The sequence below is a fragment of the Amblyomma mixtum genome, chromosome 2, assembly GCF_055824585.1.
Source record: "Amblyomma mixtum isolate Tamu chromosome 2, ASM5582458v1, whole genome shotgun sequence".
Lineage (NCBI taxonomy): Eukaryota > Metazoa > Arthropoda > Arachnida > Ixodida > Ixodidae > Amblyomma > Amblyomma mixtum.
In genome coordinates, this window is record NC_143013.1 from 14,177,516 (window position 1) to 14,194,170 (window position 16,655).

At 44.7% G+C, this 16,655-nt stretch overlaps 2 protein-coding genes across 3 annotated transcripts in view; one reads left to right on the plus strand and one right to left on the minus strand.

Annotated features, from left to right (window-relative positions):
* The window catches only part of LOC149358482 (uncharacterized), a 79,263-nt gene that overhangs the window by 27,259 nt on the left and 35,349 nt on the right, over positions 1 to 16,655 (plus strand). The gene's annotated exons all lie outside the window — the stretch shown is intronic.
* Positions 1 to 16,655, minus strand: part of LOC149358483 (uncharacterized) — an 87,338-nt gene that overhangs the window by 17,189 nt on the left and 53,494 nt on the right. Inside the window, exon 4 of one of the 2 annotated variants that reach the window (XM_089570553.1) lies at positions 8,425 to 8,575. The exons of the other annotated variant lie outside the window; for it this stretch is intronic. Within the exon in view, the coding sequence (XP_089426679.1) occupies positions 8,470 to 8,575 (106 nt within the window). The 3' untranslated portion in view covers positions 8,425 to 8,469. Of the gene's footprint in view, positions 1 to 8,424; positions 8,576 to 16,655 lie in introns of those variants that run through there. 2 annotated transcript variants of the gene reach the window in all.

A 16,655-nucleotide genomic window follows, 5' to 3' on the forward strand; every position in this document is an offset into this window, starting at 1 on the left:
GTGAAAAAAAGGTACACAGCCAATGATGGAAAGTTCCAAAGCAGAAGGCAAGTTTTGCGCCTCCATTTCCTGTGGATTGTCGTCTGCTTTTGCAAATATGCTAGGACAACAGAAAAAGACATAGATACGTGCACACGTTACTAGAAATCTGTGAACTTTCTTTTTCAAGAAATAAGATTTATTTCTCAGGCACGTAAAGAAAGCATTGTTAAAAACACAGAAGACAAGAAAGTTTCAAAGCAGACGGCTCTGTGTGTGCCGCATTGTGGCTGCATTTGCACAATGGTGTATAGCCGGACAGTGGTGGTACGCACACGTATACTATAAGCAGGGGATAGTGTACGACTTTTCCTTCATTTCGCATGGACATTAACGCGCAGTATTTTCTTCCATGGAAGCCGATGAGCCGTGCTCTTACGTCCTAATTGGACACCGAAAACGAGGACCGCCATTCAAGCCCCCAGACGCACCAAGAAGAAAGAACAGCAAAGTCTCTGAACATGACAGGGCCAGAATTCTCGATGTGTCAAGGCGTGGATGAGATGTGAAAAAAAATGGCAGACACGCTGGGCATCAATTTAAAGACAGCAAGGTCCATTGCAGCTACCGATAGAGAGGTGCTGAAGAAAGGCGGAACGTCGAAGAAATTCGGAAATGAGGTTGTAGCGGCGCTCAAAAATATTGTGGACAACAACCCTGCTTTCACGCTAAAGCAAATAAAGCAGGCGGTGGAAGAAGAATTGCCCGGAATTGCCATCAGCACAAGTAGCATTGATCGCCTACTGGATGCGCATGGCTACTCTATGAAGTTGGTGACTCAGAGGCCGATTGACCGCAATAGAGATGACGTACGAAACGCACCCGCAAAGCATACGCGCAGTGGCTGCAGTGTGATGGACCCCGCTTGTGCAGGTTTTACATTGATGAGACCAACTATAACATATGGTGTTCAAGGAGCTTCGGCCGTGCGGTTAAGCGGCAACCTGCAGTGCAAACGACGACTGGCACCAGAGGCGCAAACCTTAACATTATCGCCTGTATGTCAGCAAATGGTGTCATACACTGGACGGCTGTCGACAAAGTTCACTGGGTCGTGTTTAACGAATTTTTGAGTGATATATCAGCCCGTGTCGAAAGTGAAGAGCCTGGTTCAGAAGCCGTTTTTATTTTTGATAATGCCCCCGCTCACAGCCATGCGGAACAGGCAATCCTGGCCAGTCAGCTGCACTCAATCAAGAGGCTGCCTCCTTACAGCCCATTTTTTAACCCTATAGAGGAAGTGTTTTCGAAGTTCAAGTCTGAAGTAAAAGCTTTCCTCAGCGAGCGGAGAGACTTGGCGCTCACCACTCCGCCCGGACTGACTAAAAGGGAGCATCGGCGCAGTTTATTGCTCGACGCTGCTCCACACTGTATGCAGCAAGTACAGCGAGTAGAATGCGCTGCTTTCGACCGCCATAACTTTTCTTTTATACCAGCAGCTTTGCGTGAAGATGACATGTAAAATGTGAGATCACACTTTGCGCCACCTAATGTCCTACAGAAAATAAAACTGCATTTCAAAGACGGCCCCTTCTGTGCTTGTATAAACCTAGATTGTTAACACCGCTATAAGGCAGCCGCCAGTAGCTATTCTTGACCTAGGCTGTAAGCTCCGCTGTAGCTTCGCTCACTTTCCCTTTTAAAACTAAATAAACCGTAAAGTGAAGAACCGTTACTCCGGTTCTATGACTCGTCCCACCTGGAAGAACTCTGTATTACACTACTCCCTTTTTGTTTCTGCTAGTGGTGTTGAATCTTTATCAGAGCCTCCCGAAAATATTTCGCACCGGTTGCATGATAAGGGCCGGCAATATGAAAACAGTATGAAGGCCGTAATTGTAACTAGCATGCAGATTCAGCGCATAAGACAACCCATAATCAGCAGTGCTTGCCCAACTAATTAATACCCGACAGTCACAAGCCGCAAGAGTTGCATCAAATACTGAGGTTTAACAGCTGCTAGTGGCTCTTTGATGTTGCAAGGTATGCGAAGAAACCGAAATAGTTCATGAGAATGGGACTCACAGGCTTGCATGGCCTCAGAAATTGTCTTAACTTCGCTTTATTTCTGGCATTCGTGCTCTGCGCTCTGGAATATTCTACCGCATTCGTTTACCGCATTCGTTTTCCGCATGCGGATTAAATTGGTTGGCACCTGGATTAAAACAGCTGGCGCTTGTATTATTTGCGTTGGCACTGGGATTAAATTGGTTGGCGCTGAATTTGTTCGAGTTGGCGCTTGGATTAAATACGCTGGCGCTTAGATTAAGTGCATGACACTGAGATTAAATTACATAGCAGGCAGATTATATCTGTCGGCGCTCAGATTATTTCTGCTGGCACTAGGATTAAATTCAGTGGGAAAACCTGTAGATGTCATTTGCGGATTTGAACTTCGAGCGCTCTTTTAAAAAAATGTTCAAGCCAGCATAATTAGATTGGTAGGAATCCCGAGGCACGAAAGTTTCGCAAACAGACGATGATGAGATACGCATTCGAATGTCTTTGAAAAAGTCTAAAAAGATTGCATCTGTCTAGAGGTTATGGTCCATGTCCTTAAGTATGTGTTGGGTGAACACGGCCAGCTGTGTTTCACGTGAAAGCGATTTCCTGAAGCTATACTGATGCGGATAAAAGAGGTTAATTGAATCTAGGTGGGACATTGAGTTTGATGCTATAATGTTCCCTAAAAGTTTAGAATTTATGCTAGTAGGGGATATTATATGATAGCTGGGCATGCGCAATCACCTGTTTTGAAGATGGGAACAATTTGGGCTATCGTACGATCATCAGGAATACTTCCCGTGTGCAATGATGGGGTAGATATTAAACGTCTAATCTAATCTAATAAATCTAATCGAGCCGATTAGATTTATGTCTATAGGGTAGAGGATACACCAGAATTTGATGGGATTTGTTCTGAGAATAGATATAACAAGCCAGGAGATAAAAATTTGTCTTCACTTTCATGATCCGGAATAGCGGTCACTACGTGACCTAGGTAGACGTATTGCCTTACCAGAGTACACTTTTCTTCCCGCCTTTATTACTTCTACTTCGGCGAGGTTCGGGTGTCTATCGAGACGTCAGGAAGTTAGAGCGGCATTTCCGTTCCTCAAAAACGAATGTTTTTATGCTGCGGAAAAGGTAACACTGGAAACTAGGCAGTTTTTTCGTGTAAGCTGGCCCTTGAGTCCGTGAAGTGTGCTGGGAAATCCGCGAGCGGCAGAAGGCCGAGTGTGCACTTGAGCACAAATCCGCTAATGCCAATCAGTTTTCGCAGATTAATGCGCTAAGCCGGCAAGCTTAGCGCGAGGAACCTTTCAATCGAAAGCCTTACTAGCTCAATTACGATAAAAACGGGCGGCGTATATTTTTTTATTCAGTTCCGATACTCCCATGGCCCACATGGCATTACTGATTTGAGCGATACATAGAAACAAAAAATTCATTGGTTACAGGAGGGCATAACGCATACAGCAAAAAAAAAAAAAAAACCACTACTGTGACACAATGAAAGATAATCAAGAGGAAGAAATGGGCTTGGGCAGGGCATGTAATGCGAAGGCAAGATAACCGCTGGTTCTTAAGGGTAACGGAGTGGATTCCAACAGAAAGCAAACGTAGCAGGGGACGGCAGAAAGTTAGGTGGGCGGATGAGATTAAGAAGTTTGCGGGGATACAGTGGCGCCAACTGACAAACGACAGGGTTAATTGGAGAGGCATGGCAGAGGCCTTTGCCCTGCAGTGGGTGTAGTCAGGCTGATGATGAACTGGCGGAAATATGTCAGTCGATAAACCGAAGCACGAGAATGAATACATATGCCAAGAGGAAAAAATTCACACAAGGAGGCAAATTGATATGAGAAATATAGTAACGCCATTTGTGCAAATGTTGAACACTCAGATGGGCACGTTATAGAAGGCTATAATGTAACAGAATGCATGGGTACAACCAAATGAAACGCAGAATAGAAAAATTCAAAAATGACTATGGTAAGCAATCATATACTGACATCTTCCTCTTGAACTCTTCAATCTCATTTCCGAGTAAAACTTGTGGTGGAAGGTGGTTCCACGCCGACGATGCATTTGGAATGAAAGAATTAATGCATATTGTTGTACAGCACCGGGGAACGCCAACTTTGCATGATCGATCAATGTGGGATGAACCATATGTGCGTCGTCAGTGCATCTCGAAGAATTCAATTCATCCTGTAAATTTTGAAGAAACAGACACATGAGTGATACTGCCCTGCTAAGGAAAAGAGGGGTTAGGGACAATTATTTTTTTTTATTTCATTGACCCTCGACAGCCCGTCATAGTTACGGGTGATAAGACGGGCAGCTCGGCTCTGTACTGCTTCCAGGTCATCAATAACATCATCAGCCTGACTATGGCCACTGCAGGGAAAAGGCCTCTCCTATGTCTCTCCAATTAATTCAAATAATCATAAATTACTTAGGTATTCTCCATTAACTCTTATCCCCAACGGCTCCCACTTCAGGCCCCAGAATACCTCCTGTAAACAGGCAGTGAATAGCATAGGCGAGATCATGTCTCCCTGCCGGACACCCTTCCGTATTGGAATTTTATTGCTGACTTTATGGAGGACTATGGTAGATGTGCAATCGTTATAATTATCTTCCAATGTTTTCACATAAAACTCTTCTACACCCTTAATCCGCAATGCCTGAATGACAGCTGAGTTTTCTACCGAGTCGAATGCTTTCTCGTAATCGATGAACGCTATATATAGGGGCTGGTTATATTCTGCGCATTTCTCTATCACCTGATTGAGAGCGTGAATATGGTCTACCGTCCAGTATCCTTTACGGAAGCCTGCCTGATCATTTGGTTGATTGGCCCCGCCGCGGTGGCTCAGTGGTTACGGCGCTCGACTGCTGACCCGAAAGACGCGGGTTCGAATTTCGATGAAGGCGAAATTCTAGAGGCGCGTGTACCGTGCGATGTCACAGCACATTAAAGAACCCCAGGTGATCGAGATCTCCGGAGCCCTTCACTACGGCGTCCCTCATAGCCTGAGTCGCTTTGGGACGTCAAACCCCAATAAACCAAACCAACAATTTGGTTGATGTAAGTCTATGGTTGTCCTGACCCTATTAGCATAACAGAGTTAGCATATTCGAATTTAGCACGGACACGTGACTTGTACACAAGAAGCTTGACAGGTGCCGGTGCTAAATAAAAATTAAATTTCAGATGTCCAAGCATGCGGTTAGAATGACGCCGAGATGTTTGTAAGATGTTAGGGGTGTCAGAATAGAAAAAGAAATAAAATAGGAAACGTAGCATGAATTTCTGCGACGCAAATGTGCATTACATTACACATAGCCGCGTTAAGCGTCATTTGCCATTGCGAACACCAATTAGAGATAGGTATTAGCTTTGCCTGGAGTGATGGAACGTCATTAGTACTGTTTAATTCACTGTAGACCACACAGTCGTCTGCAAAGAGTCCTATTGAAGATGTTACAATTTTAGGGAAGTCGGTAATGTATAGAAATGCATTAGTGTGTGTGCAGTGGCACATGGTACGAAAACTCCCAACAACGGCAAGAAGAATAGGGTAGCGTCAAAACAGAAGCTTGAAAGAACGCGAACATTAATTCATAGAAAAGGAGACGTCAAGGACTTGAAAAATTACAGGCTGGTCAGTTTACTGTCCGTTGCCTATAAGGTATTTACTGAAGTAATCGCTAATAGTAGGTATAACCTTAGATTTCAGTCAACTGAATGATCAAGCAGGCTTTTGAAAAGAACACTTCACACAGACCATATTCATACTATTGATCAGGTGATAGAGAAATGAGCAGAATATAACCAAACCCTATATATACCGGGTGTCCCAGCTAAATGTAACCAAACTTTTAAAAAAGGCGAAGTGTCATAGTCTAGTGAAACCAACTGAGAGTTGTTCATAAGTCGCGTGGCCTAGTCTTGAGTATTTCTTCGCCCTTCGAAGTTAATTAATTAGATAAGTTTAATTAGCTAACTTTTTAATTATTGACTTCAGGAAGAAAGTGTCAATACAAAAGTTTTAGATCACCTCGGAAAACCGCTAGTAGTGCTGTTTCTGTCAAGTTACGATTTACGTAGATTCATTTATTGGCATTAAAAGAAAGTTGTCACGTGACCAGCTGCTCGCTCACTTCTCTGCCCCCATGTGCACCCAAAGTCTCATCGAGGAGAGGACTTCAGAAAAAATGGATTTCATTCTTTAAGGCGCGTCTTGGGACGTTGAAGTGGCACAGTTGTCATGTGGAAGCTTTTCCTTATTGTGCGGGTTATGGTTAAAGGCTGGTAAAAAAACTGCTTTACGTAAATATTACTTTGCTGCAAATGTCTCAGTAAGCTGTTTCTCAAAGTGATCTACAACTTCTCCATTGACACCGTGTTCCTCAAGTCAATAATTAAAAAGTTAGTGAATTAAGCTTAACTAATTCGTCAACCTTGAAGAACGAAAAAATACTGCAGACTAGGTCACGCGACTATAAACAGCCCTCATTTGGTTTCAGACGGCTAGGCCACCGTGTGTTTTTTAAAAGCTTGGTTACATTTAGCTGGGACATCTGGTATATCGCGTTAATTGATTACGAGAAAGCGTTTGACTCAGTGGAAATCTCAGCTGTCGTGCAGCAATTGTGGATTAAGGGTGTAGAAGAGTGTTATGTGAAAATATTGGAAGATATCTATAACAACTGCACAGCTACCGCATTCCTCTATAAGGTCAGCAATAAAATTCCGATAAGGAAGTGTGTGAGGCAGGGAGACACGATTCCGCAAATGCTATTCACCGCCTGTTTGCACGAGGTATTCCGATGCCTGATTTGGGAACAGTTGGGGATAAGACAGGGTTAATTTGAGGGACATGGCAGAGGCCTTTGCCTTGCAGTAGGCGTAGTCAGGTTGATGATGAGGATGTATGAGACCAAAAATGGCTCAGAATACGGTTCTGTGAGCAGGACGTTAAAATTCGAGAATCGTAAGTCATTAGCATACATAAATCAGGCGGTCATTCCAGGCGAACTCAGTGTCAAGTAAGGCATCCGAACATTTAACAGATGAGCCATACGGAACCAGCGAGCGAGTGCAACAGTAGTGGAAGAGTTAAACTTTCTTCAAATGATTGTGGAAAGAGATAAGCTGTTTTAGAGACGTTTACACTAACTGCATTTTGCATTTGGGAGCTTGCGTCTGAGAAGCGGTAACCTTGAGACAAGACAATCGTATCGTCTGCGTAAAACCAAAGTAGTGTTGAACAGTCTAGCAAGCGAACAGCAGTTCACAATTTGTAGCGGTGTGCTGTAAGTGGTAATTGAGTACGTGCACTTAGGGCAGGTAGTAGCTGCTGATGAAAGGGAAAGGAAAATAACTCGAAGAATAAGAATGGGGTGGAGCGCATATGGCAGGTCCTCTGAGATCATCAACGGCAATTCACCATTTGATACCGCAACAAAAAACCGTTCAGCTTAAGTTAAGGACAACGCGGCGAGCCATGGAAAGAAAAATGATAGGTGTGAAGTTAAGACCCTTGAAGCAGGAAGAGTGGGTGAGGGAACAAATGCGGGTTAATAACATCCTAGTTGGAATCACAAGGAACAAATGGGCTTGAGGAGAGCATGTAATTCGAAGGCAGGATAACCGCTGGTCCTTAAGGGTAATGGAATGGATTTCAAGAGGAGGCAAGCGTAGCAGTGGGCGGTGGTCGCAACTGGCAAAGGACAGGGTTAATTGGAGCGACATGAGAAATGCATTTGCCCTGCAGGGGGCGCAGTCAGACTGGTGATGATGATCAAGCGCCCTTACGACGCACACAGCAAGCCAAGCACCGCGCCTTGATACAATAATATATGTGTCGTAAAGACTGGAAGACGTCTATAGCAGCTGCACAGCTACCATAGTCCTCCATAAAGTCAGCAATAAAATTCTAATAAAGAAGGGCGTCAGGTAGGCAGACATGATTTCGCCAATGCTATTCACGGCCTGTTTACAGGAGGTATTCCCAGACCTGGTTTGGGAACAGTTGGGGATAACTGTAAATGGAGTGTATGCAAGTAGTATCCGATCCACAGATGTTACTGCCTTCCTAAGTCACCCAGGAGATGAAGTGAAAAGCATGATCAATGAGTTAGACAGTCAGTGTAGAACGGGTCATGAGTGGATAATAACTAGAAGAATAAGAATGGGGTGGAGCGCTTATGGCAGGTTTTCTCAGATTATGAATGGCGGTTTACGAATATCCCAATTGGTACAAGGCGCAAGGGTGGACAGGACGAACGAAGAACGAACACGGACAAGGGGGGGGGGGGGGATAAATGAAAAAAGAAAAAAACTTTATTGTAAGAGAAATTCGGGGCACGCCCCAGGGTCCCCGCACGACACCACTGCACTCAAGTGTTATGATCCTAAGGTCGATAACACTGGCAGCCCAGCCGGGTCTCCCAGTCCTCCCATGTCTTGAGGTTCTCTAGGTCCCACGGGGGAGGGTCCGCCGGGCAGAGGCGAAGGGTTCTGAGCATAGGGAAGGAGTGAAGGGAGAGAGTGTGTAGTCTGTACCAGAGTGTTGCTTGTTTGTTATCTAGGGAGGGGGCAGAACTGGCGTGAGGCCCTGTAGGCCTACGTCAGCACGCTGAACGAGTGCATGCGCTTCTCCGTGAATCCCCGATCCGAGACCACCTGAGCCCGGTCTAAAGAACCTCGGGCTAAATGGTTGGCGGCCTCGTATCCGGGATTCCCGGAGTACGCAGGCACCCATATCAGCTCCATTTGGCGGGGTGGGGGTGCATCGGGCGAGTCCAGTATGCCAAAAGCAGGGACTTAGACTCGGTATCGAGCAAAATTTAGAATCGCAGTTTTAGAGTCACTTAAAATGTACCGGGCTTCCGTGCGGGTGATATCAAGCGCAGTGGCGGCTTCCTCTGCAGCTTCTGGGGAGGTGTCTGGAGGGAGAGGTAGTGTGAGGAGGCCACCACACCCGCTGTCGCTTCATCATCCGTGCAGGCAGCGCCCACCCATACGGCGTCTGGCTCGGAGCCGTACGCTCGATGGAGTGCCATCGCACGTGTTCTGCGGCGTTGGTCATAGTGGGACGAGTGCATATTCCTCGGAGCTTCTTTCGCTGTTACTTGAGACAATGGGACGGTCGGGACGGTTTGGTTTGTGAATTTTCGAGAGGAGGTAGAACCGTGCGGGGACTGGTCTGGCCGGTGTCATTGCTGTAAACATACCCTGGGACATCTTTTGTTTTTGAAGGAGAGATGTTATCTGATTGTTAACTTCGACTTCGAAGTCTCCTATGGGGTCGCCAGTGAATTCAGTGTAAAAGTGTTTATTTTGGAATTGTCAGAAACCTTCCTTTAAGTAATCGGTCTTGTCCTTAACAACGATAGCGTCGCCTTGGTCCACAGGCTTGAAGACTTGAGGGGTTGTTGTGGGCTGCTTTTGGTTTAGATTTTGAATATGATGATAGGAAATGCTATTGAATACCAGTGATGTATACATATGTAAATGTTTACCTCTGTGTTTGGCTGGAATCCATGATTTGCCGGGTGTCCCTGGTACGTTCATTTCACGGTCTGTTTCGCGGTTTTGGAAACACTCACGCAGGCGTAAGTTCCATGCGAACTTATCTGGATCCTGGTATAATTGGAACTGACTAAATTTCTCCCGTCATGGGGTAGAAGGTTAGACACGTAGAGAGGAACTCATTCCGATGATTTGAGTGCCAGGCTGGATACGTTCACCATGTTATCAGATCTAATGGAAGACTCGCTATTAATAGTCGCGCAGTTCTTCTCAGGGCTGACGTGTTTCTAGTAGGAGGCAGGGAACGGGGCACTGTTGTGACACCAGCCTGCCTGGGTTTCCTAAGTACTTTCGTTCTTCGAATTTTTTTTCCTTAATTATTTCTGTCGCCGTGAGATCCGGTTAGCGACGGGTATGCTCCAATTCGATTGTTTTTCGTTGACTGTGCCGTATAAGTAGGTCTGCAATGCATACTGAACGGTTGCGTAGAATACCTCTCCACTCAGGCTTCTCGTCGGCATTAAGAGCGGGGTTAGTTGCAACCGCAAACCGTTTGGTACGTTTCCCTCTCATCATCATCATCGCTCAATCTTGTCTTCGGAGGCGTGGCCGCCATTTATTGCAGATTGTGAATAAGGATATTTCACCTAAGACTCTGCACAGTTTTTAAGAATATGCTCTAAGCTAGAGGAGGGCTTCTACCCGACAGCACCTCGTGCCGGCAATAATTGGGGGTTGCATAAAAAAAAAGAAATCGTGTCATGCCAGCCGTTTGCCGCGGAATGTTCCGGATGGTGTCATAGGATTCAGCGCGTCGTGCAGCATAAACTCACTATTATTACTATCAGTATTGATCGATTAAGCAGTTGAAACAATTTTAAAAAAATGCAAAATCTGTTCAAAGGTGCCAAACTGACCAGAATGGAAAGCCTAACCAACTATACCGGGTGTTTTTTTTAGAAGGCCCAAAATTTAAAAAAAAGGTAAATTGCTTTAGATTTATTTTAGCACTGGGGCTATACTGGAGGCTACGGCGGGCGCCAGGCAAGAGGAAAACTGCTGTAATTAGTTCGCTGATTAACTAAATATGTTAATTAACATTTCTAATTTTTGTTTTAGGGGCTATGTTGTATTCGCAGAATTGGAGATCGTCCTCTGAACAGTCGAGCCGAGAAAAAACAATTTCAATTAAAAATTTTACACGCACGTTAAGAGGCGCGAAAAATTCAGCCTGGTAGGCGTCTTCACACCGTAACGCAGCGGCGGGAGGGCCTCTGACGTAGTTCACTGCGCCCTGCGCTATCGCTGCTTATCTCGCTTCGCTCCGCGGCCTCTCGGAATGCCGCGCTGGTACAAAAACGCATTGGGCGCATTTGTTTTTCAGTCCCGGACTGTTCGGGACTACTTGCGGACTCGAGTCCGGTATTTGTTTTTCTCGGGCAGCCCGAAAGCTCCGCCCACCTGCTTGCATCGCCATAGCAACGCGTTCGTTTTTAGCCTATGGCAGTCCGCGGGCTGCTCGGGGCTGCTGAGAAGGCAGCAGACGATAGCTGCGCGCCGCGCTGGCAGCCATATTAAGTTAGACTCCGTGTGCATTTTGAGTGCTTTTCGTGTTCCTGGAGGTCGATATCATGCGTTAAACCTTCACATGAGCTCCGTAGCTCCTCTCTGAGCCATCGCAAGACTTTTTGTTCTTGCATCTTCGTTTATTTTCTTGAAATCCACCGCACACGGACGCGCGTTCGGAGCTGCGAGCGCGTATTGTTAGCTCGTGTCGTCAAGAGGTTCTTGTTCGCTTGTTTTGCCACATGCTGTCTGCACGCTTACCTGAAAGCATCGCAGGTGAACCACTCGTATACTGGAGCAGCTATAGAGCTTGTTGTCAACATTTTTGCGGAGGCTTTCGTCTATCCGCCTTTCCGCAACGAGTTGGGCTACTTTGTGCGAACTTCGCCGCAAGCAGTAGCGGCGAGCATACCTCCGAAGCTGAGTTCTGTAATGCACCTACGCTAAGCTGACAGTACAGTGTTTAAATCGACTCAGTATCATGATCGAGCGCACGGCGTTGCTTCGGCGTCGTAGTGGCCGTGGCTTGCATCGTCTGCTAGCAGATGACAGCGTCCTTGTACGGTAACCGAGGGGGAGCCCGGCTCTGGCGCCGTGTTCGAAAGCAGCCTATGGCAAGTAGGTCATGTGACCATGACGCTTTTCCTGTCCGAGCGGAAGCCCAGACCTGCCAGCAAGTAGTCCGGGACTGGAAAAACAAATGCGGCCATTGACACAAAGTGCAGGGCGGAGCGAGCTACGTCACAGGCGCTCACAGACGCTGTGTTACAGTGTGAAGCTGCCTACCAGGGTGACTTTTGCTCGCTTCGTTACGCGCGCAAAAAAATTTTGCATGAAAATCATTTTTCTTGGCTGGACTGTTTGGAAGACGATCTCCAATTCTGCTAATACAATATATCCCCTAAAATAAAAGTTAATTAGCGTATTCAGTTAATCAGCGAACTAAAGTAGCTTGCCTCTTACCTGCTGTCCGCCGTAGCCCTCGGTATAGCCCCAGGGTTAAAATAAATCTAAAGGAATTTACATTTCTTTAAAAATTTTGAACCTCTAAAAAAAAAACCACCCGGTATTCTATCGCGCCACCTTCAAGGTGGAGCTCAAGTGTCCTCTGCAATATTTTATTCGGCATCGGAGTGTTAGCTTTCAGTATCAACCGGCATGCTGCTGCAAGTACCGTAGAAGTCCGCAATAGCAACCAAACACTGACAAGAAATCCGAAAGGCACCACGAACACTTTTTTTTTTATTGGACGTTTTGTTTATCATGAACGTCCATGGAACGAAACGTCCAGTAAAAAAAAAAAAGAGCGTGTGTACGTGGTGTCTCTCGGACATCTCATCAGTGTGTGGTTGCTGTGGACTTCTGCGGTGCCTGCAGCAGCAGCGTGCGCACTCCTCCCGCGAATGCGGAATGATGAGAGGGAAAAAAAAAGAACCGTCCTCCCACGGGAACACCTCTGCTGGAGCAACGGGCATCCGCCCTCTGGATACCCGGGGGACAGCGAGAAGAAGAGCTGTGCTTTTAAGCACAGATCCTCCCCTTGTCCTCCACACACGGCGGCCGAGCTGTGACGCTGGTGGGACCACCAGGCACCGTTTTTTTTCTACAGCGATCCGCTGTGCCGGCGCTGGGAATCGAACCAACGTCGGTGGGGATATTCGCCCAAGCATTGCCAACTGGCGCGCTAACCACTCGGCTACCGTGCGGCTCTGGCTTTTGACGGCGTCGGCGAGTGCTGATAGAAGGGAAGCGAAGCAGGCCGAAACTGAGCATGCGCGGGGGATGCGGTTATCTCGAGATCGGGCCTGCCAGCAGAAACATGCTACGCGTTGAACGTGGAGCGGCCGCACTAGTGTGGAAGTGCGATACCGCGTGGGGCACCAGCCCCGTCATGGTATTTCGTCCGTGCAGATGAAAGAGAGTTGGGAATGCGAAAGCCGCAACTTGAAGCTCGATTGGTGCCATGTAAGCGTTGATGGGACCAACATGGCACGGAGTACATCGCTGTACACATTCAGCCAAAGCGTTGAAGCACTGTGTACTGTTTATTAAATATAATACAGATTTCTGGCCCTTGCAGCCGGACCGAAGCGGAAAAAATATCGCGAGCAATTAATGCTCACACGTAATCGTGTTGCACTAACCCAAAGAGGCAACAAAACAGGAAAAGGGCAAATTGGTCGAAAGAGACCAGTTACATTGTCCAGTGTCTAAAATGGAAAATGAAGAGTGTATACTGAATACATGAAACCCATCCCACTGTCTAGTACCTGAAATGGAAAATGAACAGTCTATACCGAATACACGAAACCCATCACACTGTCTAGTACCTGAAATGGAAAATGAACAGTGTACACTGAACGAATGAGGCCAGTTACATAGTCTAGTGTCTGAAATGGAAAATAAAGAGTGTATACTGAATACATGAAACCCATCACACTGTCTAGTACCTGAAATGGAAAATGAACAGTGTATACTGAACGAATGAGACCAGTTACACAGTCTAGTGTCTGAAATGGAAAATAAAGAGTGTATACTCAATACATGAAACCCATCACACTGTCTAGTACCTGAAATGGAAAATGAACAGTGAATACTGAATACATGAAACCCATCAAAATGTCTAGTACCTGAAATGGAAAATGAACAGTGAATACTGAATACATGAAACCCATCAAAATGTCTAGTACCTGAAATGGAAAATGAACAGTGAATACTGAATACATGAAACCCATCACACTGTCTAGTACCTCAAATAGAAAATGAACAGTGTATACTGAACGAAAGAGACCAGTTACACAGTCTAGTGTCTGAAATGGAAAATGAACAGTCAATACTGAATACATGAAACCCATCACACTGTCTAGTACCTCAAATAAAAAATGAACATTGTATACTGAACGAGAGAGACCAGGTACACAGTCTCGTGTCTGAAATGGAAAATGAACAGTGTATACTGAACGAAAGAGACCAGTTACACAGTCTAGTGTCTGAAATGGAAAATGAACAGTCAACGCTGAATACATGAAACCCATCACACTGTCTAGTACCTCAAATAAAAAATGAACAGTGTATACTGAACGAGAGAGACCAGTTACACAGTCTAGTGTCTGAAATGGAAAATGAACAGTGTATACTGAACGAAAGAGACCAGTTACACAGTCTAGTGTCTGAAATGGAAAATGAACAGTGTATACTGAACGAAAGAGACCAGTTACACAGTCTAGTGTCTGAAATGGAAAATGAACAGTGTATACTGAACGAAAGAGACCAGTTACACAGTCTAGTGTCTGAAATGGAAAATGAACAGTGTATACTGAACGAAAGAGACCAGTTACACAGTCTAGTGTCTGAAATGGAAAATGAACAGTGTATACTGAACGAAAGAGACCAGTTACACAGTCTAGTGTCTGAAATGAAAAATGAACAGTGTATACTGAACGAAAGAGACCAGTTACGCAGTCTAGTGTCTGAAATGCAAAATGAACAGTGTATACTGAACGAAAGAGACCAGTTACGCAGTCTAGTGTCTGAAATGCAAAATGAACAGTGTATACTGAACGAAAGAGACCAGTTACACAGTCTAGTGTCTGAAATGCAAAATGAACAGTGTATACTGAACGAAAGAGACCAGTTACACAGTCTAGTACCTGAAATAGAAAATAAAGAGTGTATACCGAATACATGATATCCATTACACTGTCTAGTACCTGAAATGGAAAATGAACAGTGCATACTGAACGAAAGAGACCAGTTACACTGTCTAGTGTCTGAAATGGAAAATGAACAGTGTATACTGAATACATGAAACCCATCGCACTGTCTAGTACCTCAAATAAAAATGAACAGTGCATACTGAACGAAAGAGACTAGTTACACAGTCTAGTATGTGAAATGGAAAATAAAGAGTGTATACCGAATACATGATATCCATTACACACTCTAGTGTCTGAAATGGAAAATGAACAGTGTATACTGAACGAAAGAGACCAGTTACACAGTCTCGTCTCTGAAATGGAAAATGAACAGTGTATACTGAACGAAAGAGACCAGTTACACAGTCTAGTGTCTGAAATGGAAAATGAACAGTCAATGCTGAATACATGAAACCCATCACACTGTCTAGTTCCTCAAATAAAAAATGAACAGTGTATACTGAACGAAAGAGACCAGTTACACAGTCTAGTGTCTGAAATGGAAAATGAACAGTGTATACTGAACGAAAGAGACCAGTTACACAGTCTAGTGTCTGAAATGGAAAATGAACAGTCAATACTGAATACATGAAACCCATCACACTGTCTAGTACCTCAAATAAAAAATGAACATTGTATACTGAACGAGAGAGACCAGTTACACAGTCTAGTGTCTGAAATGGAAAATGAACAGTGTATACTGAACGAAAGAGACCAGTTACACAGTCTAGTGTCTGAAATGGAAAATGAACAGTCAATGCTGAATACATGAAACCCATCACAGTGTCTAGTACCTAAAATAAAAAATGAACAGTGTATACTGAACGAGAGAGACCAGTTACACAGTCTAGTGTCTGAAATGGAAAATGAACAGTGTATACTGAACGAAAGAGACCAGTTACACAGTCTAGTGTCTGAAATGCAAAATAAAGAGTGTATACCGAATACATGATATCCATTACACTGTCTAGTACCTGAAATGGAAAATGAACAGTGCATACTGAACGAAAGAGACCAGTTGCACTGTCTAGTGTCTGAAATGGAAAATGAACAGTGTATACTGAATACATGAAACCCATCGCACTGTCTAGTACCTCAAATAAAAATGAACAGTGCATACTGAACGAGAGACTAGTTACACAGTCTAGTATCTGAAATGGAAAATAAAGAGTGTATACCGAATACATGATATCCATTACACACTCTAGTGTCTGAAATGGAAAATGAACAGTGTATGCTGAACGAAAGAGACCAGTTACACAGTCTAGTGTCTGAAATGGAAAATGAACAGTGTATACTAAACGAAAGAGACCAGTTACACAGCCTAGTGTCGAAAATGAAAAATAAAGAGTGTATACCGAATACATGAAACCCATCACACTGTCTAGTACCTGAAATGGAAAATGAACAGTGTATGCTGAACGAAAGAGACCAGTTACACAGTCTAGTGTCTGAAATGGAAAATGAACAGTGTATGCGGAACGAAAGAGACCAGTTACACAGCCTAGTGTCTGAACAGTGCATACTAAACGAAAGAGACCAGTTACACAGCCTAGTGTCTGAACAGTGTATACTGAACGAAAGAGACCAGTTACACAGTCTAGTGTCTGAAATGGAAAATGAACAGTGTATACTGAACGAAAGAGACCAGTTACACAGTCTAGTGTCTGAAATGCAACATGAACAGTGTATACTGAACGAAAGAGACCAGTTACACAGTCTAGTGTCTGAAATGCAAAATGAACAGTGTATACTGAACGAAAGAGACCAGTTACACAGTCTAGTGTCTGAAATGCAAAATGAAC